General features: G+C 53.0%; 1 protein-coding gene across 3 annotated transcripts in view; it reads right to left on the bottom strand.

Annotated features, from left to right (window-relative positions):
- Positions 1 to 975: 975 nt before the first annotated feature.
- Positions 976 to 27,389, bottom strand: part of EFR3B (EFR3 homolog B) — an 88,810-nt gene continuing 62,396 nt past the window's right edge. The window contains exons 6-23 of one of the 3 annotated variants that reach the window (XM_082745068.1): positions 24,587 to 24,736; positions 22,971 to 23,105; positions 22,435 to 22,513; positions 21,607 to 21,742; positions 21,222 to 21,383; positions 20,455 to 20,566; positions 20,027 to 20,078; positions 17,520 to 17,692; positions 16,731 to 16,806; positions 16,252 to 16,413; positions 14,919 to 15,050; positions 13,299 to 13,366; positions 12,461 to 12,588; positions 11,615 to 11,706; positions 8,824 to 8,872; positions 7,419 to 7,525; positions 6,083 to 6,132; positions 976 to 5,677 (exon numbers count right to left, since the gene is read on the bottom strand). In XM_082745068.1, the coding sequence (XP_082601194.1) occupies positions 5,572 to 5,677; positions 6,083 to 6,132; positions 7,419 to 7,525; positions 8,824 to 8,872; positions 11,615 to 11,706; positions 12,461 to 12,588; positions 13,299 to 13,366; positions 14,919 to 15,050; positions 16,252 to 16,413; positions 16,731 to 16,806; positions 17,520 to 17,692; positions 20,027 to 20,078; positions 20,455 to 20,566; positions 21,222 to 21,383; positions 21,607 to 21,742; positions 22,435 to 22,513; positions 22,971 to 23,105; positions 24,587 to 24,736 (1,969 nt within the window). In that variant the 3' untranslated portion in view covers positions 976 to 5,571. The remainder of the gene's footprint in view (positions 5,678 to 6,082; positions 6,133 to 7,418; positions 7,526 to 8,823; positions 8,873 to 11,614; positions 11,707 to 12,460; positions 12,589 to 13,298; positions 13,367 to 14,918; positions 15,051 to 16,251; positions 16,414 to 16,730; positions 16,807 to 17,519; positions 17,693 to 20,026; positions 20,079 to 20,454; positions 20,567 to 21,221; positions 21,384 to 21,606; positions 21,743 to 22,434; positions 22,514 to 22,970; positions 23,106 to 24,586; positions 24,737 to 27,389) is intronic. The other 2 variants (XM_082745069.1, XM_082745070.1) reach the window with 2 other exon arrangements.

Below are 27,389 nucleotides of genomic sequence, written 5' to 3'. Positions count from 1 at the left end.
GATGCTTCTTTTAGACCCTTAGGCTCCAGCCTTCATGGCTCTGTCTTCTTGCCCTAGCTATGCCCAGACCCCTTCCCATGTTGCCTAGCCACAGCTTTTCTCTTTATTATACTCAGTGCTCGGCCTCAACTATACCAACAGCTTCCTAACCAACCCATGTCCTTGTCTCCAGTCTGTTTCCTTCCCAACCCACCATATACAAGTTCTTCAGATTCATGTATACAAAATCTTGCTTTCCTTACATTCCCTGGTTCAAGAGCCAAAAGTCACCCCACCCCAATTTGCTCTCAATGTCAGATTTCATGGGCCATGGGGCAAAGGCATGGGGTTGTGTCTTTTTCCTTCTTTCTTTCTTCTTTTTCTTTTTAAGTAGACTCCAAGCCCAGCACCCCTGTTTTTCTTTCAGATGTCCCATAGTGTTTGTATAATGCTGGGTCATGGATTTACAGCCACACACACTGACAATTCACAAGAAACACAAATACTCACATGCACACAGAGATTCACACATATATGCCAATTAGACGTAGCAGTGGATGGCACAGATCAAATCCCACTGGGAAACATTTGTGTATGGCACGTGCACAGAGATCCCCATATTTTGATGCTCTAGGAGTTCCTAATTAAAGAAAACTGGAACATACTCTGAGCAATCCTCTGTAAAGGGAGTTGGAAGGCCCTATTCTTTAAGCCTAAAATCTCCCCTATGGTGGGTTATATAATGGGGCTAGCGTCTAGTCGCTGTGAAGAAGAAATGGCCTAGGCTCTCCCATCAGAATGCTCCCATGCTGGGAATCCCAAGCCTGGTGTTTACATCTGGGCAGCATCTTTTCCCCTACTCTCCTTCCTTTTTAGGTGCATAAAGTAATGGTAGGTGGAGGCGGCTAAATGGCAGTAGTTAATGTTGGTATTTTCAGATCCTGTTTGCATCCCCCCAAAACCATTTACTTTAAAGAAACCAAATACACAACCATGTGGTGACAACATTAACATTTATTTGAAAAGGGCATCATGAAGACTCATTGGGAAATCATGACTAATAGTCCTAGAGAATAATCTCGCTAAAGAGTCCTTCTTCGTACAATCCCCCCTTACCCCCACCCTCTTTCCCCTTCCTTGAAATAAAACTAATTTGACTCAATGAGTTTAAAATACAGAAAACTGCCACAGGCACTAATTCTGTGCTCCCACATAAATACGTCAGCTGTTACGTACATATATTGTCAACTATCAACTATGTTGCACACACGTGTGTGCGCGTGGGCACACACACTCTCAGCCAGGTCAGGAGGGTCTAAGTGGACACAGACATGTCGTGATGTACGTGTAATGCCGTAGTATTGTGGATTTCCAGCTCTGCACTCCACAGGCCAGAACCGACAGTCACGGAGGAAGAGCTCAGAAGGGGAAGGGGATAGCTTGAGGCCCCAAGGTACCCTGAAGGAGAAAGACCAGGTCAACCTGGCCATGCTAAAGGAGAGCCCAGAAAACTGCCCTCTGTCCCCAATGGGCCACTGAACCCCATCCACAGTCCGTGTCTCCTCCCCACCCCCTCAGCTGGCCAGGCCCACCATGACCATCCTGCTGCAATCTTCAGACGTAGGGTCACTTTAACCGGAAGATTTCTTGGGGATGGAGCAGCAGCACAGGACCTTAAACCTCCTTAGACACCATAAGATACCATGTTTCAGCAGGATCTGCCTGCCAGGGTCTGTGGGTTAGGGAAAGCAGGCCTGATCTGCTCTCGTGAGCTGTCCTGTCTACCTTTATTTTTTATTTTTAAAGATCTTATTTGACAGAGAGAGAGAGAGACATGGAGAGAGGGAATACAAGCAGGGGGAGTGGGAGAGGGAGCAGCAGGGCTTCCAATGAGTGGGGAGCCCAATGCGGGGCTCGATCCCAGAACCCTGGGGTCATGACCTGAGCCAAAAGCAGATGCTTAACGACTGAGACACCCAGGCGCCCCTTTCCTATCTTCCTTTAAACTTAATACTCGGCTTTACATGCAGGCCTTCTCCTTCCCCAGAGACCCCCACAGGCCAGTTGCCATTTTATGGTCACAGAAAAGGATTGGAAGAAACAGCCTCACTTCCCGGTGACCCTCTGTGTGACCAGGTCAGAAGGCCGGAGGACCGTGTAACAGCAACAGGAAACTATCATGCCGCAGGGAAGAGAAGCCCTAAGGTCTGGCTTTGAGCTGTTTCACGGCACCCCAAGCTGCTGTGATTCTTAGGTCAACTGAAACATGTTCTCTGGGACCCAGGCCACCCAGGGCAAAGGGCAGCGTGTGTGTGTGGTCCTGGTACTTCTCCTTCCAGCACTGTGGGTGGTCCCTGCCCACTTTTCACTGCCCATCCGTCTGTGGGAGAGGCTGGACAGAAGACAGCATCCGAGGGAGCACCTTTCTAATTCTTCTCACTTCCTTGGGCTCCTCCTTTGGTGAGGAGGCATTTAGGAGTCAAAGAACCACTTATCTCTGCTTTTCAGAGAGGGGAAAGTGGGAGCGGGCACAGGGCACCAGGGACCCCACTGAAAGGAAAACAAGGAGCCTCCAGGATCCTACGGGGACTGTCTGCTGAGCTGCTTCTTACCCACTTACATGATTCAGCCAAATTAACAGGACCTTTAAAGTCTCAAATACATTCATGCCTTAAGTGATGTGAAGAGTGGTGACCAGCCCTGCACCGTGGCCTCAAAGCAAGAGTCCTCTGTGGCTCCCAGGAGCCGCTGCTTTGGATGGGCTTGTTGGCTCAAGCCAGACAGAGAGAGGCAGGATGCAGTTGTCAGTCACGTGACACAGGGCAGCCAGACACCAGAGGGCTCGGAAGGCAGTAAGCAGTGACTTTAAGCCCGGGGCCTGGGTGCCCATCACAGTCTGCTTTGCCCCTCTCCCTGGGCTCACGGGAGGGGAGTATGGGTGTGAAGGACACTCCGCAATTTACGGAGTAATCGAGATAAGTCACATTATGGTTTCTGACTCTGAGGCCTATCTGGCTAGGATCCAGGTCCTACTTCCTGTTAGCCGGCAATCCAGTATTCTACCGAATGTAAGTTTCTAAATTGAAACTGAGAAGACGTCCCTCAAGAAATGGCTAGTTCCCCTAAAAGAAGCGCATCTTTGCTAAGCCCTGGTGAGGTAAGGAAAGAGCTGCTGTGGACCGAGACAGGGGTGAGTGTAGGAAGAAGAATGGTAACTGTGCACCTGCTTCTTCACTCCATTCCCAGGGCGGAAGAGGGAGGGGCATCCGGTGGGCCTACAGATCTCTGGTTCTGGTGCTGGGTCTAGAAAGAGGTTCCAGCACCACATCATCCCAGTCCCAGGGCCAGGACCCCGAGGGTATGTCCCAGGGTGCATCTGCCATGAATTAACCCCCAAAGTCAAGTGGACACAAGAAAGAAATAGGGTTTCTCATCAAAGCCAAGCAGGGGATACAGATGGAAAGATCTGGTAAGGAAAGACCCATTTGTGGCTCAAGATTGAGAGTTTCTTTAAAGTTTCTTCCAAAGGTCATTTGCCTTCATATTTTATTTTAAAATTTGTTTCTTAATAAAGAGACAGAAAGGTAAAGAGGAAGTCAAAGTTCATGCTTTATAAATTTGGGCTGAGCACTAGTTAAGAGCCAGAGCCAAAAGCCACAGGTGGGAGAGGGGTGGGGAGCAGCAGCAGAGATCCTTGGGTCTCGTAATCATGCAGGCCATCCAGAAGCCACAGGCCCTTAGCACAGAGGCACCGACCTGAGTGGAAACTACAGGATAAGTGTCAGATAGCCCCCCTATTCAAAATAGTTATTGCACACGTAATGGGAAAATGCACATGTTAAGGTTTTCCCAGTTCTGGGAAAATACACCGACTTACCCTTATACCCAGGATTTCACTGTGTATCTGTGCAGGGCTGTGGGCACCAGTGTGACCAGAGGGTGTCCCACGAAGTCCCTTCCCCTTAGCAGAAACATCCTGCTTCTGGCCCTTCACCACACAGCCTAAAATTGTACCCTAAAAAGGGATTCCTTTGGGTCAAGAAATCTCATGCTCCCTCTTTTTAAAAAGCAAATTCTCCAAGGAGGAATCATTTGACCATTCACACCTTCCTGCGAGTTCCATCAGCTCAGAAAAGTGATGGGAAGTTTTCCTGGGAGACAAGAGAGGGGCTATTTGGGACCATTGGGTGCTGCCATGCGAGGAGACCCAGGAGGCTCCGGAGGGACAAAGACTCCTGGAGGGGGGATGGGTGAGGGGGACGGAGAGAACATGGCGAAAGGCCTTCTAGCTCTGCCTCTGCACATAGATAGGCAGGGCGCTCAGCAAAGATGGAAAGCCAGAACCCAAAGGGGTCCCCATTGCTTCTCCCCAAGCCTCAAGTTTTCCAGTTGGCGCTGATATCCTGACTTTGTCCAAAAAGCGAAGAGATCATTCTAATATTGGATGCCAGATCCTTCTTTCCTTGAAGGAAACATCCAAAAGGTTGACTCTGACATCCCTGAGATGCGAAATGCTATCTTCATAAGCCTCTCCCCTGCCCCCTCCCAAGTCAGGCTGGGAGCCTCTGCCACAGGAAGTGAAGTGGGCAGGCCCGGGGGCCCTCACAATTCCTCTTCCTTTTGAGATGCATAGAATCAGATTTTCTTGAAACATTACCTCATTCTGCCCTCCCTCAACTCAGGGGCAATAGAAACATGCTAGGATCCTCAGGAAGAAAGGCATCAGAGAGAAAACTCAACTTAGAGAAACATCCAGAAGGAAGAGAACTGTGGGGGGACCCAGCAAGCTCCCTCTCAATGAGGGAGGTGAGAGGATTTAACAGGGGACGTGGCCTTGCCCATTTCTGCCTGCCGCTCCTCTACAGGGGGCAGGCCTCGCCCGGGGAGAGCCAGTCCCTTCTATGGCCCAAGCTGCCCATCCTGGGTTTTTATCCTTTCTTGCCGTGCATGGTGTCTTGACTGCAGTTCCTGTTGGAAGGGCTTGACGTGAATTAATAATAGAAAGAATCACAAGAACACAACCAGCAGGGCAAGCAGGAGCGTGGAAAGGAGGAGAGGCTGGAGGCCTCCAGGCAGAGGGAGAATGCTCTGGAAGACAGCAGCTGCCTCCCAACCTTGCACAGCACTGCTTTCCCAGAGCAGCTGGCAGCTCGTCCTGCATCGTCCTGACTGTCGTCCATGTCTCTGTCTAGTTCCCTCCCGGGGGATCGGCAGCTGTGCCCCCCAGACCCACCCCCATGAAAGCCCTTCCCGACCTACAGCAAGCAGGGGATTCTCAGGACCCCTGTCTCCCTCCGGAGAGTACGCCCCAGCCCTCCCATGGTTCTCAGCTCTTGGCGGACACAAAGGCGGAGACAAAGGGCAGGTGAGATGCTTATTGGCTCCAGAGGCTGATCTCCTTCAGGGAAGATGAGGAGGAAGTGGGAGGGCTGAGAGGGGGCCCAAGGCTCCCCCTTGCTTAGCTGGGGAGGTGCCGCCAACCAAGCTGCTTTTTCTCTGACATCTCAGTTCCATTTCCAGGTCACAGGGGTGGGTTGTGAGGCTAGCCCCTCCCTCAGACCCCACTCCGCCGAGGAGCTCTGCCTTCTGGATTCAGTATACACACAGATCGGGAAACTTCATCTCGTAGACTGGGATGGAGTGGTTCTGAGGCTGGCCATAGGCTGCGGTGATGGTGCCTGATGGGCTTGGCGGGGGCCTGGGCAGAAGCACATGGGGGAGAAAAGCGTGAGAAGGGGGCTCTCGGGTCCCACCCCATGCAACCAAAAGGAGTAGTTGATTTGGGTTTTTCTTTGAACAGGGACCAGAGACTGTCCCCCCATGGGTTCCTAGGTTGCAAGTTCTAGAATCTTCTAGATTTCACTTGAAGTGTAGCTTCACTGCAGGCTCTACAGTAACTCTGTTGCTTTAGAAAATTCGAGTCTGGGACCTTAGGACCCCTGGCTCATTTCTGGGCTCACTGAGCTATCTTTTTCTCCCTCTAGTCTTGCTTTCCTTATCTGGGAAAGCTGGTGGCTGCGTGAAGCCCTGGAGGCCAGGATGCCTGGAGACAGGTGAGAGAGGAGGATGGGGGGCGGGGTCCCTGCCCAGGGCTGCCACTTACCGGATGGTGATTTCAAAGATCTGATTGAGTTTGCTCTGCAGCAGTGATGCCTAGACATGAACAGAGGGAAGTCAGCCGGGGGCTTCCCCGCTTTCATGAGCCCCGCTGTCCAGAGAACCCGTGGAGATGGGGGTCGGTTGCAGTCTTAGGAGGGGAACGGGTGTGAGCTTATTTCTGGCACTTATCTCTGGATCCTGGCTATGGGTTCAGATCAGGTAGGGCCACCCAGGAAGGCCGGCTGGGGACAGCACAGAGGCACAGGGCCTCAGTAGACAGCTCGTAAAGGGCCTTTATTTCCTCCAAGTGGGTCGTAGGGCCCTGCTGGGCATATATAGTCAGGAGGTTCACAGCTGGTTTGAGATGTCCCTCAACTTCCAAGGAGCAGCTGTGCTAAACTGGTGGGTTAGGGAGGAGGCTCTCTCTGGTCCTTTCTGGTTCTAACAAAGCCCATGTACACAGAGAGTGAGACTGTGTCTGATTCAGGAACGGGCCCCTCAGCTCTGAGCTCATGAAATGAGCGGGGTGCACCTCTAGAGATGGAACAGGGGAGGATAACATAGGCCCAGAAAAATCTATAGGTATTTACTCATCTTATTATATTGTTATTATACATTATGATATATAGAAATATAGGTAATACCTCTTACATAACAGAAAAGAAAATAACACATATTTCTACTGAGAGGAAAAAAAATCACAATAAAATAGAAGTTATTTGCAATTTGGGATGTTTATAATTATGTTGCATTGTTCCTCAGATGGCCATTGTGACTGACAAATCCTAATCAATTTCAAGAAATGCATAGACACGAGTCCTTCTTCTTTACGTATTTGCCACCTTCTCTTTCAAATCTCTTTTCCAGGGCCAGGCTGTTCTGTACCCGCTACTGGGCAGCCCCTGGCTGGAAGTGGGACTCTGTTGCAAACAATGGCCATCTCTCCTTTGGGGGGGCTCATTCCCCATTCACCCGTAATGAGATGAGCATGAGGTCACAGCCCTTGCAGAGGTGTCGTGACAATGACATGAGCTACTAAATAGAAGACGTTCTGGCATGTGCCTAAGTGTGAGCTGCAGACTTGCTGTTGTAAGTGTTACAGTCTGTCCAGCTGATGCAGGAGCTCCCGAGGTCAGGACTTCCTCTTCAGAGAGAAATTACGAGATCTAAAGGAGTATATGGCTAATAGCCCAGCCTCTGGGTTTTTGGGGAAGCGATGCAGCGCCGGGGCATTGGTGGGATCTAAACCCTAATTTCTGGGTGACAAAAGTGCCAAGACCTCCTAGAAACTCAGCCCTACTTGGGTCCCCAAGGAATCGGCCCTGTGACGGCTCACTCACCCTGGCCCCGCAGTGTGCCGCGATCTCCTCGAAAGGTGCCTTCTGGAACTTCTCCACCACCTGTCGCCGCCGTTCACGTTCCTGCTCCTCGACTGCTCCGCTGTCCACTGTGGCACAGAGAGCTGGGTCAGCCCCAAGGTCCTGCCCCGCGCACCCGGGGCAGGGGCTGGAGAAGACGGCCAAGACCCCTCCAGGGGGAGCGCCGTCTGCGACTGTGTTTGGGGCCCTACCCTCCGCTGATGAGCAGCGCACAGAGGGTGGGGTGCCATTACTTGGGCCCACGATGGCTAGATCTTGGGGTGATTGGACCCGAGGCTCTGCCCCTTTCCTCGTGAAAGAACCTGAGAACCCGGGAAGGGGACCCTTTAGCTGGGCTTTTAAAGCTGTTAAAGATTTAATTTTATTATTTATTTATTATTATTTAAAAAATATATTTTTGTTTATTTACTTGACAGACAGAGATCATCAGTAGGCAGGGCGGGGGGAGCAGGCTCCCCACTGAGCAGAGAGTCTGATATGGGGCTTGGATCCCAGGACCCTGGGATCATGACCCGAGCTGAAGATAGAGACTTTAACTCACTGAGCCACCCAGGTGCCCCTGTTAAAGATTTCAAAGCTGCATCACCACTAAGACTCTCAAAGAAGTTTCTGGAACGGGAAGTACTCTGGCACTGATTGGAAAGGGACACCAACAGTGGTAAAGTCAGATGGATCCCAAGAGCCAGGACAAGAGCTCGGCCCCTAGGGCCCAGCAGTCCGAGGCTGTCCAATTTAAGGCTTCTACACATTCCTTTTAGTTTCCAAAATGAGTCAGCAAAAATAAAGAAGGGGGTGGTGGTTCGATATGTCCACGCTCGAAGAAGGCTGAGCAGACTGAGCCTTCAGAAGGAATACTACCAGGGACAACCCAAATGAAAACGGTCTGGCATCTGAAAATAGAATTTATCATCAGTTATCAGAAAAATTCTCTTATTCGGAATACTTCACTGCGCACTTACCCAGACAAGGAAGGTACTATTGCATTTTACAATCTGTTGCCAGTAACTATGAATCTGATTTGTTCTTCCTATCTTTCACTGGTCAACTTCTTTTGTATTATAATCCACTAAAAAAATGGTCTAAGTATTTACACAAAATTGCTTTTTGCCTAACTGGCTGTAACCCTCAGTTGATTGCTTTTAAGGGCATCTCGCTGTTGTTGAAGAAGAGTTGCCAGACCGAGGAGAAGCGGGCCGGCACTGCTGATCCTGATCAGGGAAGGGGAGCTTTTCACGGCAGCTGTGGTAGCGGTCATGAGTTTCAGGGATGCCGCCCGCCTCCCTTCACCTCTGTGCCGAATCCCGCAGCGGGCTGCGCACACCCCTGCCTCCCCCAGGACCCGGCCCCGGCCTCCCCGCCAACTCACCGATGGCCTTCTTTAGGGTCTCATAGGTGATCTCCTCGGCAGGCACTCGCTGGAGAAGGGACAGAAGTGATCAGAAAGGTGGAGTGCGGGTGGAGGAGGTGGCTCTGGCTTCCTCAGTTAGTGGGCAGCCCCTCTGGCTCCTCAGAAGAATGTCCCCAGGGGTGGAAGCTGCCCCAGGACACCCACATTCTCACCAGGGTCTCTGAAGCTCCCCTAGCAGGCGGGCACAGAGCCGTCCCCTGAAGGGTGGCCGCGGGCTGGCAGCATCAGGGTGGGGTGGGGGAGGTCTAGTCCTCATCAGTGTGCCAAGAATCACCTGGAAGAGCCAGCTGCCTCTCTGCCCCCCAACCCTTGCCCCAGCTTGCCCCATCAAGCCCTATGGGAAGAAAACCCCGTGAAATTCAAAAAAATCTTCAGAGAATGTAACGGAAGATATTGGCAGCAAGAGGAAGCAGCTGGCGAATACCTCAAATGGAAATTTTAAGAACTGCACAACATTTTTGAAGACTCAGGATATCAAATGACCCACTGAGGTGATCTGAGTATTGAGTAAAGGTCAGACACGCTGAGGTCAGACACGCTGAGGTCAGCTCAGGGACCTGGGTCACAGGTTCTCAGCCCTCGCAGGCCCTAGGAAAGGAGGAGGAAAGTAACAAACCCAAAGAAGGCCTGCCCCATGGCCGCACAGCCTCGGCTGAAAGCCGTGAAGACTTTGAACTAAGTCCTAGGTAGTCCCCAGGAGACTCTCGGCTCCCTGAGGCCGGATGCATGATTCACTCCTATCCCATCACTTAAACACAGTATTAAGTGAAAGAAGCAGACACAGGAGGAAATTATTTCACGGATACAAAGTTCAAGAAAGGACTGAAGTCAGGCTAGTGGCTCCCTTTGGGAGGGGAGTCTCTTGGGCAATGACAACGTCCTCTCCCCTGATCTGGGTGTGACTGCACGGACACATTTCTTTGGTGAAAATTCACTGAGCTGTCCTTTTCTGATTTGACTACCATTCAGCAAATGCTAGTGTGAGGAGGAAAGGCCAGAGATTAGGTATGGGTGACAGTCGTTCACAGAATATTAAGTGAGCCCTGAGTGCGGGCAGGACTCTCGGCTGGTCCCGCGGTAGAGAGGGCACAGCCTGTTAGCGTGGGAAGGACAGGCAGAGGGCGCTGTGCTGAGCCCTCAGTCACAGGGAGCCCGTGCAGGCTCCTGGTAGGGTAAGGCGGGCTGAGAGTGGAAAGAAGCGTGGCGTGGCTGCAGGGCACGGGCTGGAGGCCCCCACACTCTTCCTGTAGCTATCAGGCTCCCCCTGAGCTAGGGGGACTCCCTGGGAAGAAAAGGAACCCATTCTGGTGACCCAGGGGACACTAGAGAGTAGGAGGCTCTGTTTCTCCTTCTCCTTCTGCTTCATTTTACTCATCAGTTCCTGAGGGTCTCTTAACTCCTGGGAAGGAGAATCACAACTTTGGGGGGAACAGCAGCCAACTCCCGCTGCAGTCCTGACACGGTTCCCTGTCCTGCAGAGCCGGAAGGCCTCAGAGGACGCCAGCTTCAACTCCATTCCAGTCTGCCAATTAGCCCAAGTTGGGGCTTCCTTCCTCGTAGGGGAAGGTTCCAGACAAGTGCCCCAGTGACAGAAGAGCAGGGAAGGTGGCTAAGGGCACAGTTAGAGGGAGGCTCGGTCCCGACCCCAACGACTTCTCCTTACTCCGGAGCGTCTGGGGAAAGGCTCAGGGTAGAGGCTGTCCTCCACGGCTGCCCCAGCACCAACAGGTAGAAACTGTCCCAGCCCCCCTCCTGCTCCTGGGCATCCTCCTCACTTCCTGCTGAGGCTTCCCCACCCGTCAATTTCTCTAATGGCGGGAGACCCAGTTAAACCCAAGTGCGCTGCGTCTCATGGCCTCATCTCGCTCATGACCCCCTCCGCTCCTGCTCGGCCTCACCCTTATTTCTTTTTCATTTGTAGGAGTAAGTTGAGTCTTTCCACTGTGATTCCTTCTTGCTTACTCACGGGCTCATCTGCTTTATTTTCGGAGGTAGAAGAAGTAATGACAGCGGAGATATCCCCGGTTCATTTGGACATAAATTAGATATTCAGAGCCCCCAAGAGAAGATGGAAGAGAGATCTTTAAGCCGCAACTGCGTCTTTAAAAAAGCACCTCTATTGAGCTTTCTGGAAGAAACACCGTGAAAGCTCTTCTCACCCTCATCTCTCCTGTCAGGCCTTCCAGTTCCCAACATGGTGCACACCGACCTCCGTTGGGAACGGGAAATGATCACGAAGAGCAAGCTTTTCAAGAGGGATTTGTATGACGTTGTCATGGGAGCGCTGTGTGTATGTGTGTGTGTGTGTGTGTGTGTGTGTGTGGAGTGCATATAATTTTTCCAGATGGAAATATCTATGACATACATAACTAGAGACGGTAAGAAAATGGGGTATTTGAGAATTTGCCTTTCCATGCAACTTTTTTTTTTTTTTTTTTTAGATTTTATTTATTTATTTGACAGACAGAGATCACAAGTAGGCAGAGAGGCAGGCAGAGAGAGAGGAGGAAGCAGGTTCCCTGCTGAGCAGAGAGCCCCATGCGGGGCTCGATCCCAGGACCCTGGGATCACGACCTGAGCTTAAAGCAGAGGCTTTAACCCACTGAGCCACTCAGGTGCCCTCCATGCAACTTTAAATGTGTTGTGCAGTTAGGGGAGCCTGGAGCCTGGAATGCCTGACAGGCGAGCAGCCAGAGCTGGTCCCCTCCCCTGGGGATGCGGGAGGGCATAGCGAGAACAGGCCACTCACCTCCTCCTTCTCTGGGCTGTTCCTGGATTCCACCTCCACCTGCAGGGAAATGGTTTCTCCAATGCTCTTCCTCTTGGATAAGCGATCCTCATCTGGGAAAGGGAAGCCCAGAAGTTAGAGTTGCCAGTGCTCAGACCAAGCCAGGCTCACAGCTCTGGCACCATCTCACCCCCATCCCCCACCTTTGCCTGACCCACAGTCTTTCCGGAAGTCTCAGGAGGCACGGAAGCGACAGTTGGTTTTCTGAAGGCTGCCGGCCTCCCCTGCCACCCTTAGGGTGCTGAGTTTTGCTGTTTATGGCTGAGATTTTGAAATCCTCGATGAGCACAAAGCAGCCACTCACGACCAGAAAACACACAGCAAGGTGCATGGGAAGCTGTCACTTGTGGAACATTTCCTGAAGTGCCCGTGGCGTTATTATTCTGTGTGTGTCTCCCACCAGCCCCCTAAGGCAGGGGTCATTAATCCCTATTTGCTAGTCAAGGAAAATGAAGCTTTTCATTTGCCAGATGCCTGGAAACCCGCCGAAGGATTTTCAGGAAGTAAAGGGCAGGGAACGTGCACGGCCCATGTGTGCTCTTTGGGGCTCCGTGGGGCCTTTCCCGTCCACAGGCGGGACAGGCCCCTGTCTCATGGGCCACTTTCCCCCAAGGATCCGGCCCTGAGGAGAAGAGGTCGGGGAATCGAGAGGTTCTCACTGCAAATTTTCCCTGTTTGTCCGCTCCCACGTGACACACCAGGGACCGGGGGAGGCCCTGAGGGGCACCCAAGGCCCTCAGGCTCAGGCCCTGTTCTGCTGAGGAACAGCCAGAGGCAGTCTCGGAAGTGCTCGTGCAAAGGGCCTACCTGTCAGCTGAGGGACGTAGGGCAGGCAGAGCCTGTCAGAGTTGTAGCCGCTGCCCCCCAGGACCTCGCTGATCTTGCTCTGGCGGAAGAGGAACTCAATGACTACCCCGTCTAGATTTTGGGACAACCTGGAAGACACAGAAGGAAAAGAGGCAACTAGTGGGATCTCCTAATGACTTTATTATAAAAGAAACATTCGTCCTACAAAATGACAGAGAAGCAGAAGGGAAAGAAAATCAGCCATAGTCCCACTTTCCAGAGACGACATCTTTGCATTTTGTGCACAATCCTTCCGGGGGCTCAGATCTATGCGCATGTACCCGTACACGTGTACACACACACACACACATCACTTCACCCCCTGAATTCCTGTTCTGTCATCGTTTTTATCTACCGATTGCCCCATGCATGGTTCGCATGAACTTTTCTCCCAAACCGCTGTGGTGGAAAGGCCATCGTTTATAAAGCTACCCCCTCTGGTTAAACATTTAGCTTTTTCACAGTGTTTTCCTTGAGTTCCTCTGAGGCTGGCATGACACAGACTGCAGTCCTCGGACGCCACCTGGATGGATCCTGTGTCTTGCAAGAACGACTTCTCCAGGAGGCACAGCCCATGGGCTTGGCCAAAGCCCCGTAAGCTTACCCTGTAAGCCCCGTAAGCACAACACACTGACACGGCTCAAGGGTGGATTACGGCCCCTCGATGAAGGTCACACTGGACCCAGGATGTCTGGGCCACAGGCAGGGTCCACTTTGGGCCCTTGAGACCATGGAGGCCTCAGCCCTGGCTTCACACTGGCCACCTTCTCACTCACCACGTCCCAGGTGTTCCCCTCACCTGGGCTTCTCCACAAACACGGCCTCAGGGAGCATGTAGGGAGCCTCCTTCTTCCGGGTCTCTATCACCTGCAGTTGGGAGGAACCACATGAGAGCTGGGGTTCACAGAGGGGAGGAGCTCTGGGCAGGCAAAGGCTAGCTGTCACCCCTCTCCTGGTGCTTCCTTCCTCCCACAGACTCCTTGCCCGAGCACCCTGCAGCTGGGCTTCGAAGGGACAAACTCAGATCAACAGTGACCCTCACAGCAGCCTGAGAAGCCCAGGCGGACGGCTCAAGCCATCACCAGTGACGGGTACACATCAAGTGTCCTTTAAAGGCAGGGCACTTAGCCCTGGGGAGAGAGATGGCGGGTGCTTGCTCCTATGCCCTATTCCTATTTTCTTTGTAAACATGGAAGAGGGGGCAGTGGTCACACCCTCCCCCCAACCCAGGTGCAGAGCAGAAACATCCTGATGGACAGTCACAGACGAAGTTCCAGTGAAAGTTGGTAAGATGGTGAGAGGTGGGAGGGTAGTTGCCGTGCAAGTAGGGACAGGAGAGAGCCAGTCATGTCTGGGCCATGTCTGGGCACGGCCTTCTCTGTGCCCTCTATTGGCCCATGCTGGGAGGGGGGCAAGGTGACACAGTGCCCCTCCCCCATGGCCCCCAGCATACCTGAGCCAGCTGGGACTTGAGGTTTCTTATTTTAGTTCGTTTTGCTTGTATATATATATATATATATATATATTTTTAAGATTTTTATTTATTTATCTGACAGATCACAAGTAAGCAGAGAGGTAGGCAGAGAGCAGAGAGCCCGACACAGGGCTCGATCCCAGGACCCTGGGATCATGACCTGAGATGAAGGCAGAAGCTTTAACCCACTGAGCCACCCAAGTGCCCCTTTACTTGTGTATTTTAAAGTTAATCCTAGACATTCTATCATTCCACCTATAAATATTTCAGTATGTTTTTAAAATGTCTTTTGGGGACATTTGATTATAGACTGGGTATTAGATAACACTGAGGCATTACAGATGACTTAGTTAGGCATGTTAATAGCATGGTGATTAGGTAGGACAGGGTCCCTATTTTTTACACACAACACTGACACACTGACATTTTACCACAGGGGTAAAATGACATGCAAGCTGAGATCTGCTGTAAAATAAGAAAAAGTGAAAAAGAGATAAAGTAAATGTGGGAAAACCCTCCTGTCTCATCCACATGATAGAAACACAGATGATCCCTGTTCTCACACTGCTTTGGTGATGTTTGAAAACTTCCATAATAAAAAAAAAATTTTTTTTTAAGTAGCATTCGTCCCAGACCACACGAGAGTGGTGTGTAGCTGGGCCTCTGGGAGCGGGGGCTGCATGGGTGGGGGCAGAGAGTAGAGGCAGGCGGTTTGCAGGTGAGGAAGGGGTCCAGGTTCCTGCCTGTGGCAGACCCCACCATGCTATGTGGTGTCATACAGGAGGAAATGCTGCCTCTGGTAACTTCCCCTGGTCCCTAGTAGTTCCGTCAACACTTCCTCAATGCCTACATGTGGCACGGGGCTCCCGCAATGGAGGATGAGTGGTTCTGGGGAAACCCCAAGCCGAGGGCCTCCTGAGCTCTCAGGGTCGCGAGGATACCAACCTCATGGATGTGTTGGCAGAAGGCAGGGACGGTGGTGAGCTGGCTGATGAGGTTCAGGTAGGCCGCGCCCAGCGCGTAGAGGGCACAGCGGTTGTACACGGGCAAGTTCTCTTCATTGACCTGGGCCACGTCCTGGGGCAACACAGAAGCGCCTTAGAGTTTTTCAACAGACAAATTAACACTGGCGCCCCAACCTCCGCCCAACCTCTCCCAGCCTTTAGTAAGGGATGGCCCATCTCTTTAGACCAAGCCTTTTTCAGCATTTGTCCCATAACTTCCCGGGAGACAGAAGTCATCCTTGGTAAAGTGGAAGGGAATCAGCCCAAGAACAACACATGGTCTGGTTGCTTGTATGTACTTGAGTGGAGGGGTGATGACCTCATTCACCACTTTGCAGTTCCAGCTTTGGTGACCTTGACCGTCCAAACCCTCATCATTAATCCTACCTCTAGGATGCTGTGTCCTTGAATATCGGCCTTGAAAGACTCTTGGGGGCTGGACTGGTTTGCTAAACTGGGTCCCCATATTAAGCTGAGAGATTTGCAACAGGTACTCGGGATTGGGACACAGAGGAATCTCAAGTTCTAGCGTGAAGACAATCATAGCAGCTGGGCTGGCTTTGCAGGATTTAGCCCTGGTGGCCCAAGATTATCCCCCACTGAATTCCCAGGTTTGCCCTCATTCCTGCTCCTAGGTAGGATCTAAAGCTGCCGAGCTTCAGGACCTTGGACACTGCCCAGTATTTTGAGGTCTAAAGGACCCACCTCAATTTCCAGCATCCTTGAGCGTACACCTCCATCCAGAAGGACTCTGGAAGGCTGCAGCCCTATCTAGTGAACACCGGCTCTCTAAGAGTCGCAAGGGAGGCTTGCTGAATCTCCAGGACCCCACGCAGGGACAAGAACTGGGAATATGTATTTTTCATAAGTGCTTGGGGTAATTCTGAGACACAGCCAGGCTTGGTCACGAGACGACCCCAGATGAAGTTTGTGTTGGGATCACTCAAGGTTTATAAGAACTTGGTACCCCCTTGAAGTCTCATTCAGACCTTGTGAGACTTGAAATATCAGGGACCAAAGGGTGTTTTTGAAAGAGCCTGTTCCCTGGGTCTCCTCTGGCCTGAGGATGGGCGCCAGCCATGGAGGAGGCATTCTTGGGTGGTTCCCCAAACAGAACCATGGCTTGTGGTCCCTGGAGGAATGGGGACCCAAGGGTGCCATATTCCTGGGCTTTGAGACAGCCGTGCTCTCATGAACGCTCGCCCAGCCAGTGCCCCGCGCTGATCCCACCTGCCACATGCTGCCCACGCCAGGTCCCCCCTGAACAGCCCCACCTGAACAGCCAGCACCAGGCGGATGAGGTCGACCACCACCTCCTCGTTGGCCAGCTCAATGCTGATGAGCGCCAGCAAGCCGTAGAGCGCCTCATAGTGCTTCTGTATGTTCGACTCCTCCTTGCAGCTCAGGTAGATATGTCTGTAGAGCTGCTGGGAGTGCTGGGCATGGGAAAAGGGCGGGGGCAAGGCCGCAGTGGGTGGGTGGAGGTGGGAGGGGCAGGGAGAATGGGAGGAGACCAGTCTGCAGGTGGTGCAAGGCTGCGTGCACCCCACCTCCACCCTTAGGGAAAGGGTGCCTTCTCTCTCTCTCAAGTACTTGGCCCCCCGAGGGTTCAGCTGGTCATCCCGACTAAGTGTGCTCAAAGAGGGAGCAAGGCCTGGAGATGGGGTCAGTGCTGTCTTGGGGCCTGGGAGGCGGGGGCCCATAAAGCCTGGCCCACCTCGAGTTTGCTGGGGCTTAAGTAACAGGGGCTAACCTTCTTCATGAAGACGGTGTCCTGTCGGGAGCACTTGTCCACTTTCAGCTTCAGGACAGAGATGTCACTAAGGGTACTGGGAAGGGACACAAGGGGCCACCTTAGCCCTGTGCAAGGCCAGTCAGAGCTCAGGCAGCGTCACTGGGCTTTACCCCAATGTTGTCAGTTGGGGCCTAGCCTCCTACCCCCCTGCATTGGTTCTTAGCTCAGTCTCCACTTTCCTCAAGTTCTCAGCCCCTCTGTCCTGCCTACTTTTTCTGGTCCCTTTTTCTAAAACACCAATTCAGGGGCACTTGGGTGGCTCAGTTGGTTAAGCAACTGCCTTCGGCTCGGGTCACGATCCCAGAGTCCCAGGATCGAGTCCTACATCAGGCTCCCAGCAACATAGGGAGTCTGCTTCTCCCTCTGACCTTCTCCTCTCTCATGCTCTCTCTCACTCTCTCTCTTTAATAAAGAAAATCTTTAAATACCAATTCCGATCATTCTCTTCCTCCCTTCCCCTCCTCTCCAGTCTTTCCTGATAAACCTGCACCCCCTTCCTTCCTCCCCACCCACTAACTCCCTTTAGTAGCTGCTCCTCCTCTTGCCTGTCTCTACTCCATCCCCTGGCTCCCTGGGAGAAGTATCCTTCCCTCACTCCCGCTCCCATAGGACCCCAGGGTCCATGTCCGTGGTCAGCTCCTGCTGGTTCCCAACGAATAAGGGAACTGTCCTCTCACCTGGGTGTGAGACCTACGGGAAGTCTTCTCCCCCACCATGCACCTACCGGAGGGGAGACCCCAAGTTCACCTGATGGTAGAGAACTTGTGGCGGTTGCCATGACGATCGATGAAACTGATGAGAATCTCTAGAACAAAGAGGCGGATCTCTGCGTCCTCCATGAGGGCGGTGGACAGAAGGCGGTCCAGGAAGTTGCTGGGCAGGGCTGACATCATGTTGTTGCACTGGAAGCCTGTGGACACCTGTGAGCAAGCCCAGCAAGGCCAAGCTTAGTTGGGGACGCTGGCACCCTCAGTACAGTGAGGAGATGGACAGCAGCCGGCGGATCTGGGGATCTAATGAACCTGACCTCTCCTGACAGCTCCCAGTCCAGCTCCCTTGTCCTCCATCCTAGGCCCTGGATGCCTGAGGCAACTTTTTTGAACATGCCAACAACTACCTAGACCTATTTTAGGTTGTTGAAAGCAAGCAAGGGGTAAGCACTAGAGGGGACCAGGGGCCAGAGAGCCTCTGAACCTAATGGTCCAGCTGTCAGGGCACAGCTGATGAACACTCCCCACGAACACGACACTATGTAAGGGCACGGATGGTCACACAGACACGGAGAGACAGTGGGAGAGCTTACAGCGGGGCTGAGGACCCACAACTCTCCCCCCACAACAACCATTTCAAGACAACTCTTTAAGGTGGGCATCCTGGGGGTCTTCAGATTAAAGCCAGTGGCTGTTGGTAGACACATCACGTGTAATGTTGCTAAAGTGTACAAAAGCAGTAAAACAACCCCAAAGTTTACAGCAGCAGCATCCACCACAGCCCAACTGTGGAAGGAGCCCATATGTCCTCTGACAGATGAATGGATAAAGAAGATGTGATGTGGGGTGCCTGGGTGGCTCAGTGGGTTAAAGCCTCTGCCTTTGGCTCAGGTCATGATCCCAGGGTCCTGGGATTGAGCCCCGCATTGGGCTCTCTGCTCAGCGGGGAGCCCGCTTCCTCCTTTCTCTCTCTGCCTGCCTCTCTGCCTACTGGTGATCTCTGTTTGTGAAATAAATAAATAAAATCTAAAAAAAAAATTTAAAAGAAGATGTGTACATACACAATACAATATTATGCAGCCATCAAAAATGAAATCTCGCCATTTGCAACAACGTGGATGGAACTAGAGGGTATTATGCTAAGCGAAATGAGTCAACTGGAGAAAGACAATTATCATATGATCTCACTCCTACGCTGAATTTAAGTAACAAAACAGAGGATCAAGGGAGGGAAAAATAAAACAAGACGAGATGAGAGAGGGAAACAAGCCATAAGAGACTCTTAATCTTAGGAAACAAACAGGGTTGCTGTTTGTTAATATGTATTATATGTATATTATATTATATAATATATGTATATTATATTATTTGTTAATATATTATGTTAATTAATTGAATTTAAATGAAAACAAAAAAAATTTTTAAAAACCCACAAAAAACAAAAGCAGCAAAACAATATTGACGGTTAAATCCAAATGGCAAAACAATGCCTTTGATGAGGGGGGTGTGAGTGCCCCCCAAACTGTCACCTTGATAAGGAGCTGGGTACAGTGAGGGCAAGCTCAGCAGAAATGGTAGGAGCACACAGACCAAGGAGGTCACCAGATGTGGGCAGTGCCAGCATGAAAAGCCTTTATAAAAATACAGTGGCATGAACGGCGTGGGCTCAGGAGCGGGTGGGGGGGTGCAGATCAGCAGGGCTGGAACAGAGATTGGGGCTGAGGGTTGAGATGAGGAGTTAGGGAGGGGAAGGTGCCTGGGGATCTCCTACCTCAGTCTGAGAGGTGTGAAATCTGGAGGCATGTCAATTGTACATGGACACCTACTATTTAAAAAGGAGCAACGTATAGGGAGCATCATTTCTAGAAGATTCTCCTTGTGGTTGTATGTCTGATTGATGAGGAAAGATGGAGACAAGGACAACCATGAGGAGAATCTAGCTGTGAGATTCCCAGAGCTTAGGCAGAGCTGTGTGTAAGAATCCCTGGGGAGCCCGTTACAAACAGATTCCAGGACCCCACTCAGACCCATGGCTCCAAATCTCCACCAGGTCCATATATGTTCTAACAAGTTGGTCATGAGATGGCTTTTGAAGATCTGGACTCCAGTGATGGTTGCAAAGATGTAAAGAGGAATGAAAAATCCCGATGAAGGGAAAGACAGACTGAGGTGGGCACAAGTGCTGAGGGGGAAACAGGTGGAAGGGACCTAGGGAGGTACTTGGAAGGGGAACAAAGGGCAGGAACCAAAGTTAGCATCCCAATTCAGAGATAATGTTTGACAAGGCTATTAGTAGCTGATAAGGAACCTTTGTGAAAATTAGGAGCAGTGCCCTGCCTGCTCCGGATGATCCAGCTCTGTGGATGCCCAGACTGCTAATGAGTGTAACACAGGCTAGATTTCAGCCCCCTAGTCACCCTTCAAGCCGGACCTATTTGTGCAGTGTGCAACCTGCGCAACTGTATGTGGTAGCCTTCTCTTGGTCCCTTGGGAGGAGTTGCCTCCTGTAGAGTCAGAGCAGGACTGGGGACAGGAGAGGCTCACCTGAAGGAGGGATTTCAGCAGCATAATCTGGGTCAGCCGGTTCCTGTTCTCTCTGTAGACCAGAGACACAAATACTCACCAGAATGGTGATGTGGGGGAGAGACCCCACATTTGCCTGCCCAGGTTCCCCTTGTGATTAGATTCTCCATTAAGCTTGTTTCCCAGGACAGTTGACTTCCAGAGCCAGGAAGTAGACCAGAGAATTAACGGCTTGCCCCAAAGGTGGGAGGTAGTTATTGGTGGGGCAGCCTGAGGAATTGTTGTGGGCTCCAAGGGCCCCACTAAAGATTGCTGAGGGATTTGAGAGTAGAAGAAAAGTGAGGGCAGGACCAGGAAAATTAAAGCGAAGTAAGGGAGAAAAGACGGGAAGGGAAGCTGGGGTGGAATTTTGGCCAATAGGGGAGAAAGGGCAGCAAGGCTGGGCTTACCCTGTCTTCCCTGTCTCCATGGGATGATGCAGGGAAGGCAGTGGGACCTTGCTCATGATGAAGAGGATCACCTCGGAGCGCTGATACGTGGGCAACGTGCTGGCAAAGGAGCCTGCAGGAAGGAGACGCGGTTGGCTCAGGTGGGGCTGCCGGCTGCCAGGTCTCCGCTCCGCCGCTCAACTGGACAAACTACCGCCCAGAGTGCTGGCTGCGTCCCTAGGGAGACAACTAAGACGCGGAGGGAGAAACCTTCGCTTGTCATTCCGCAGGCCGTGGTCAGCGTCTCTGGGAAGGAGAGGGGAGCGTCCCAGGGCGGCTCTGAAGTGACCCGCTCTGCAAGCTCGGAGGTGACCGTCCGGTTCTCCCCGTCCGCATGCACGTGCGCATCCACGGCCTTCTCCCTTTCCTCCCTCCCGCCTCTCCTCTTCCTCGCTTCTCCCCACTAATCGCTCCCGCGTGGCGGCATCCGACGGGCGTGATGGGGTCGGGGGCGGGAAGAGTTCGCGGCTCTCCGCCTCCATCCGAAGTCCCGCCTGAGCAACCCGCGGACGTCGTTCTGCGCTCTGCCTCACACCCGACCCCGGCCAGTCCGAGAGCTGTGCGTACCGCCGACGGACTCCATCTCCTCCGACGACCGCGGGTAACGCAACCTCAGCCGATGACTTTCCTGCAGCGTCCGAGCGCGTCCCAACCCGGACGGACACTGCGGCGCCTGGCCCCGCCCCACCACCGGCCCCGCCCACCACCGGCCCCGCCCCGGGTCCCACCTATGGTCTTGATGACAGCCTCTTGGAACATGCGCTCTTCGTGCTCTTTGATGATCTTGGTGCCCAGGCTGATGGCCCCGTCGTAGCTCCCGGTGAGGGCGTAGTCGATGCTGAGCCGCAGCTGCCTCAGCAGAGTGTTGAACATCTCCAGCACCGTGGGCCCTGAGCGTAGCGGGGGCGGGGCGCAGGGAGGGTGAGACCCGAAATCCAGGGCTGGCACCCCCGCTCGTTCTCCCTGGTCTTGCAATCCAGCCGGGGCCTTCCTCTGCCCCCTCCCCGCGCTCCCTTGCCCTTTTCTGGAGGGGGAGGCAGCCTCCCGCCGAGGGCAGGGCTTTGTCCTTGGAGGCTTCCGGGGCCCCCACGCTGTCCCCCGGGGCCCCCTTACCGACGGAGCCGGTGGCCGCGATGACGGCAGCTTCCGACAGGACCTCCACGATGCCCGCCCGCACCGTGGCCGCGCTGCGGCTGTTGGCGTCCAGGTGGCTCAGGAGCTGCTGGATAACCAGGTGGGAGTGCTGCGGCTGGGGGGAGGAAGACGTGCTGGCCCCAAACCGCAACCCCCACGCGGCCTCTGCGCCAGGGCAGCTCTCGACTGGGACGCAACGGCCGGCGTGGACGAAGGTGAGGTCCTGAGGCCAGTGGGCACTGGAGGTGGTGTCCATGTCTCCTCAGTCCCTTCCCCCTGGTCCCACAGGAGCAGAAGCCCCATCCCAGGGACGACCTTGATTTCGAGTTGCCCTGGGCCCTTCCACTTCAAACGCGTCAAAAGTCAATTTTTTGGTCTTTCTTTTCATTGTTCCTGGGTCCCAGGTCACACTGGTAAGGACCACCACAGGCCACCGGCTTTAGTCCCGTGCTGCACAAAGTGTAGCCTGATTACACTGGGACAGTAGAAACCTCGAGAATAAGGGCTTAGTAAGCAACGTCATCAGGCTGTGGGGTGAGTGGGGTCTAGGGGCTTGTATTTTACATGAGCTTTTCATTTGCTTTTTTAAAGGATTCTTTTAAATTGTATTTTATAAAGTATTGATCTGTGCTGTATCAGAAACAAAACTAAAACCTGCCCTTCCTCCCAGCCAGATGAAGCAGCACGTTGAGACACCTGGGGGCTGGGGAGAAGTCAGAGGACGGCTGGCTTTCTTCTATAGCACACAGGCCTGCTCCCCGAGGTGCCCTTGGCCGGTCTACAAGCTGGAGGAGGAAGCCGCCGTACCTGAATGGAGTACATGATGATTTTAAAGCAACGAATGGCAAAGACCTTGGGTTCCCAGAGAGAATGGTTATCCAGGTGGCTGTGAGGGAGAAAACACAGGGGAATGGCTATGAAAGGTAAAGCAATGGTAGGGAGAACAGACAAGCTTGCGGGGAGAGGAGCCTCCCCAGAGACCCAGCCCCTGGCAGAGCTCCCAGGTGAGGAAGGCTTTACAGGTGGCGGGGGGAGGAGGATGAGGACCCCGGGGCTGGACCCCACGGGAACTGGAGGGAAGCCAAGAACAGAGTTCCGCAGCTGTGGACTCAGGAGTGAAGCCGGGCACCTTCCTCTGGTTTTGGGACCTCCTACCAGCACCTCTCCCCAACACTGCTCTTGGCCACTGTGTGGTAGCTTCTGCTGTCACACAGGCAGAGACAAGGGACCATCTTGGGCAAAGGACCACCACCATAACACCTCTTTCCCCCTCTCCCTGAGTCAGCAAGATGCCAGGACCTGAAAGTTCTCTGAGGGCTGGGGTGGGGGCCGGCGGCACTCACATGAGAACAGGCTTGATGGCATTTTTGATGTTGCCAAAGGCAGCGCGGCCCAGCAATTCCCGAAGGCACCTCTCGGCCAGCTCCGCTGGGTTCTCTTTCTCCTTCTCTGGTGCTTGGAGGGGCGAGGGAGAGCGGCTGTGGAAACAAGCAGCACGTGGGTAAGTGATGGCGAGCAAAGCTCGAATCAGTCTTTGTGCAGCCTGCATTTCTTTTTTCTTTTTTTGAAAGATGATTTTACTTATTTATTAGAGAGAGAGAGAGAAAGAGGGCACAAGCAGGGAGAGTGGAAGAGGGAGAAGCAGCCTTCCCGCTGAGTAGGGAGCCCAATGCGAGCCTCCATCTCCACCCTGAGATCATGATCTGAGCCAAAGGCAGACGCTTAACCGACTGCACCACCCAGGCGCCCCGGCAGCCTGCGTTTCCACACTGCGTCCTTGCAGGCGGTGCACTGGGACAGGCGGGAATTTGATGTGGGCTGCAGAGATAATGTGGGAGATATCCTGACTGTCAGAGATGTAACAGAGTCAAGGACCCCAGGATGGAGGAAGATCATGGGAGAAGGGTCAAATTCTCTTTCCGGAAATCCTTGAGCACAGGTGTCCCCGCAGGAAGGACAGAGAGCCTGCACATCACAGGTCTGGGAGGCACAGACCACAGTGTCTCCATTCCCCAAAGCCTGGGAAGGAAAAAGATTTGAGTGTGAAAGAGAGGGAGGCCAAGTAATAGAAAAAGCAAAAGAAAGTGGAGGAGAGAGGGAGAGGAAAAAGAAAGGCAAGGCGGCTGGCGCAAGTGGGAGTGAGTGGTACCTCAGTCACAGGGGCTGGATCTGGACAGAAGAAGGAGCCTCATGTCTCTCTCTGGGGGCTGAGACCCCTAGAGTCCACAGGCCAGGATCGGGGGTGAGGTGCAGTTCCAGGAACGGCCCCCAGAGGGCCACACTTCCTTCCCCCCAGCCTGTCCCCAGCTTCACCAGCTCCAGGGAGTCAGAGGGAGGGAGGGAGGAACCTGCTGTTCTCACACCTCGCCAGGCACAGCCCAGGTGGACAGCAACACGAGCCTTTCCCTGCATCCCATTTTACAGAGGGGAAGAGCGAGGGGCTGGAACACACTGAATCCCCTGTCTGAGGGCTCCCAGATTCAAACCCAGCATCTGCAACTAGTGTCCAGGGGCTGCTGGCTGGTCAAGCTAGTTTTAGGGGCCTGCAGTGCCATTAGGAAGTGAGGGAGGAAGGGAAAGTCCTCAGCCACTGGAGCCATGAAAGGTGCTTTCAAACCTCCTTGGCTTGCTGCTTTCAGAGAGACAGAGGTAACTGACTTTTCTTCTTTGTGTTCTGACCAGCTCGCACTTACCCTTAGGGAACCCAGCACGGTTTCTGCCCTTCCTCCACTGAACGCAGACCTTAGGGGGTGCAGCAAGCTGGCAGAAGGCCAGAGCCAAGGCTCCTAGGGAGCCGGCCTTGGATGCATTGCATAACAAGCCACAAAAACCAAGATACCTAGCCTTTTAATTAGGCTTTACCAGCCAGCCCAAGCCCTGTGGTTCCCAAGCAGATGGCAGAGGCAGCCTGGGAGGGCCGTGCATGGCTGCTGCCCGAGCTCCTGCCTCGCCTGCTTACCTCTCTGCCTCCTCTATGTGCTGCAGATTGAAAAGCAGTGACGGGACAATTTTGTCCATGTGCTGTGGGTCCCAGATATTGGCTTGCAATTCATCGTTCACTGTCTTCCTCACCACCCCTTGCAGACCTTTGATGCCTGACATTCTGATTCTGGAAGAAAAAGGGCAACACGGAGTCATGAAATCCTCCAGCCCAGAGAAGCCTGGCTTCTGTGGCAAGGGGAGGAGCACGGTGTGGGGACCAGGGATGCATTCATCCATCCAAAGGCAGAAGGGAGCCCACCTTCTACCCTCCGTGTGACTCAGCCTCCTGGCCGGCCGGCTTCCTGTGCAAGTGGACATGAGCTGCTTTGATCTTGCCCCACTCAGGTCAAGACCCTGAGCCAGAGGCTATGCAGACTTAAGAGCCAAGTAACTAGAATACTGTCCCCCTCACTATTCTTACTCCTGGTTCTGGGTTACAAGGTACTTCCTAGGGTCGCCTGAGTGGCTCAGTTGGTTAAGCCTCTGCCTTCTGCTCAGGTCATGATCTCAGGGTCTTCGAATGGAGCCCCGCATTGGGCTCTCTGCTCAGCAGGGAACCCGCTTCCTCCTCTCTCTCTGCCTGCCTCTCTGCCTACTTGTGATCTCTCTCTGTCAGATAAATAAGTAAAATCTTTTAAAAAAACAGAAAACAAGGTACTTCCTAATGCACAGAAGAAATACGTCCCAAGCACACTGGGCTCCTATGTCCCACCCAAGAGAGCCTGGCCGGCAAGAAACCAGGCCTGGCTGGTTTCCTCCCCAGGGCTTCCTTATGTGTGAATGTGAATTAATTCCGTCTCTCCAGAATGCCTCCCACATATGTACACATTTCATTCCACGGCACCTGGAGCTGACCGACCCTTTCAAAATAAAGCCCCAAAGACCAGGCCCTCAGAGAGACCTGCTCCTCTTATGGCTCCCTGTCATGGGCCCATCGGAGGCTTAACCAAGGGCAAGGGGCCTGGGGAGTATCTGAACCCAAGGGACCCCTCCCTCCCCTCCCCTCTCCCCGCCAAACACACACTCTTATTTATAAGACCCAAGTGTTGTTCTTGGAAAGGGGCTCTGGGCTCTGCTGGGGCTGTGAATGAACAACAGGGGGCTCTTGGGGAAAAGGGCACAGGGAGGCTGACAGAAAGAAAAAGGATGACTTATGCCAGAAACACCTGTCACCCTGGCAGCCTTCCTTTCAGGGTTGGCACGTGCCGTCTGTGGGCACTAATGGCCCTGCTCAGGTGCCAGGAGCAAACAACCTCAGCCACCGTCCTCCCCACGGGCCATACATCCCAATGCTGTCACCACACAGGGCTGACAGACGTCTGCTTCTGTGCCCTCTTCCCCCACCATGTCGTGTGTGTGTGTGTGTGTGTGTGTGTGTGTGTGGTGGCACAGGGATGTTCCCTCTGCTCCCCCTTCTGAAAGCTCAGTATGGCCTGAATGACCGGCCCCTATTACAGCCACATCAGGCTCCAGTCCTGTGCCTTCCCCAGCACCTGCCCCCAGACATGCCCCAACTGTTCCAGAACCTTCTGTCTCTTTAGAGCCCATCTGCAGTGAGGGGGCTACGGCAGGGCCAGTGCTGGGGAGATGACGAGGGGCTCCTTCCCCCAGGGGCCCCCATTACCCGTCGAAGGCACTGGGGTAGCACCCTTCCAGAGTCCATGACTATTTTAAGAAACGGGGGCCTGGGGAAGAGGGGATCCTGCCAACCACTCACAGGGTGACCTGCCCTGGAGATGTGCCACAGGCTCACAGCGTTGGGAACTGGCTCTCTGCGGGATGGTAGGGTTCACTTTCGGTTCCTTCAACCCAGACCATCAGCAGGGCTCCCTGGCCCTGCTGTTGCACAAAACATGGCACTCAGGGCCCCTCCAAGCCGGTGGCTGGGTTCTGGAACGAAGCACTGGAGAATTGGGCTGCTCTGGGCATACCACCATCAACGTCAACCGTCAAGCCTCCTCGCTCTGACTCCCCCTGGCCTCTCCCTTCTCTTCCCTTCTCCTTCCTTCTTTGTCCCCTTTGAACATATTCTCCATGTCATAGGGCCTCCCCGAGTTGATAACACAAACACACCCCATTTGGGCAGAGGCCCCCTTCTAATCATTTTGCACCTTATCGTTCTACGACGAGACTTAGCGCAAACCCCAATTCCCTGTTTCCTTGCCCATGCGCTGCTCCATTGGTCTGATGCTCTGTCCCCCTTATCTTCTGTGGGCATATGTTCACATAATGTCTTTGTGATTTTATGTGAGAAGTTTTCATTCTATGTGGATAAGTGTGTTTCTGTGAGTTGAAGAACTTGATAAGTTTGTGTCTGAACGTAAAAGCGTAGTCCGTAATTCAGGACATTTATCTGAAAGCATTCATTCTTTGCACCTGGCTTACGCGGTTGGCAGAGCATCCGACCCTTGATCTTGGGATTGTGAGTTCGAGCTCCACGTTAGGCACAGAGATGACATAACATAAAATCTTAAAAAAAGAAAGCATTCATTCATTCACTCAATGACTGTTTATTGAGCGCCTACTGGTCCCCAGGCAGTGCTGCTGCACCTGAGAGGCAGCAGTGAACAAAATTATGATTCCTGGCCTCCCAGAATTTACATTCTGCTGGGGGACAGACAAAGAGTCAGAAACAATAAGTGTGTCATTAAGGGGATTGTACTATGCGGGGAAAACAGAGCAGGGCAAGGGAGAAGAGAAGGGGGTATGTGGGATGTTTGAGAGAAGGTGGTGTTGACCAGGACTTATTTGAGCAAGGGCTTGCAGGGGGAAAGCAAGTG

The sequence above is a fragment of the Mustela nivalis genome (assembly GCF_964662115.1).
Source record: "Mustela nivalis genome assembly, chromosome: 8".
NCBI classification, from domain to species: domain Eukaryota; kingdom Metazoa; phylum Chordata; class Mammalia; order Carnivora; family Mustelidae; genus Mustela; species Mustela nivalis.
The sequence above is the reverse complement of the archived record's forward strand: the minus strand, read 5'-3'. Positions and strand labels throughout refer to the sequence as shown.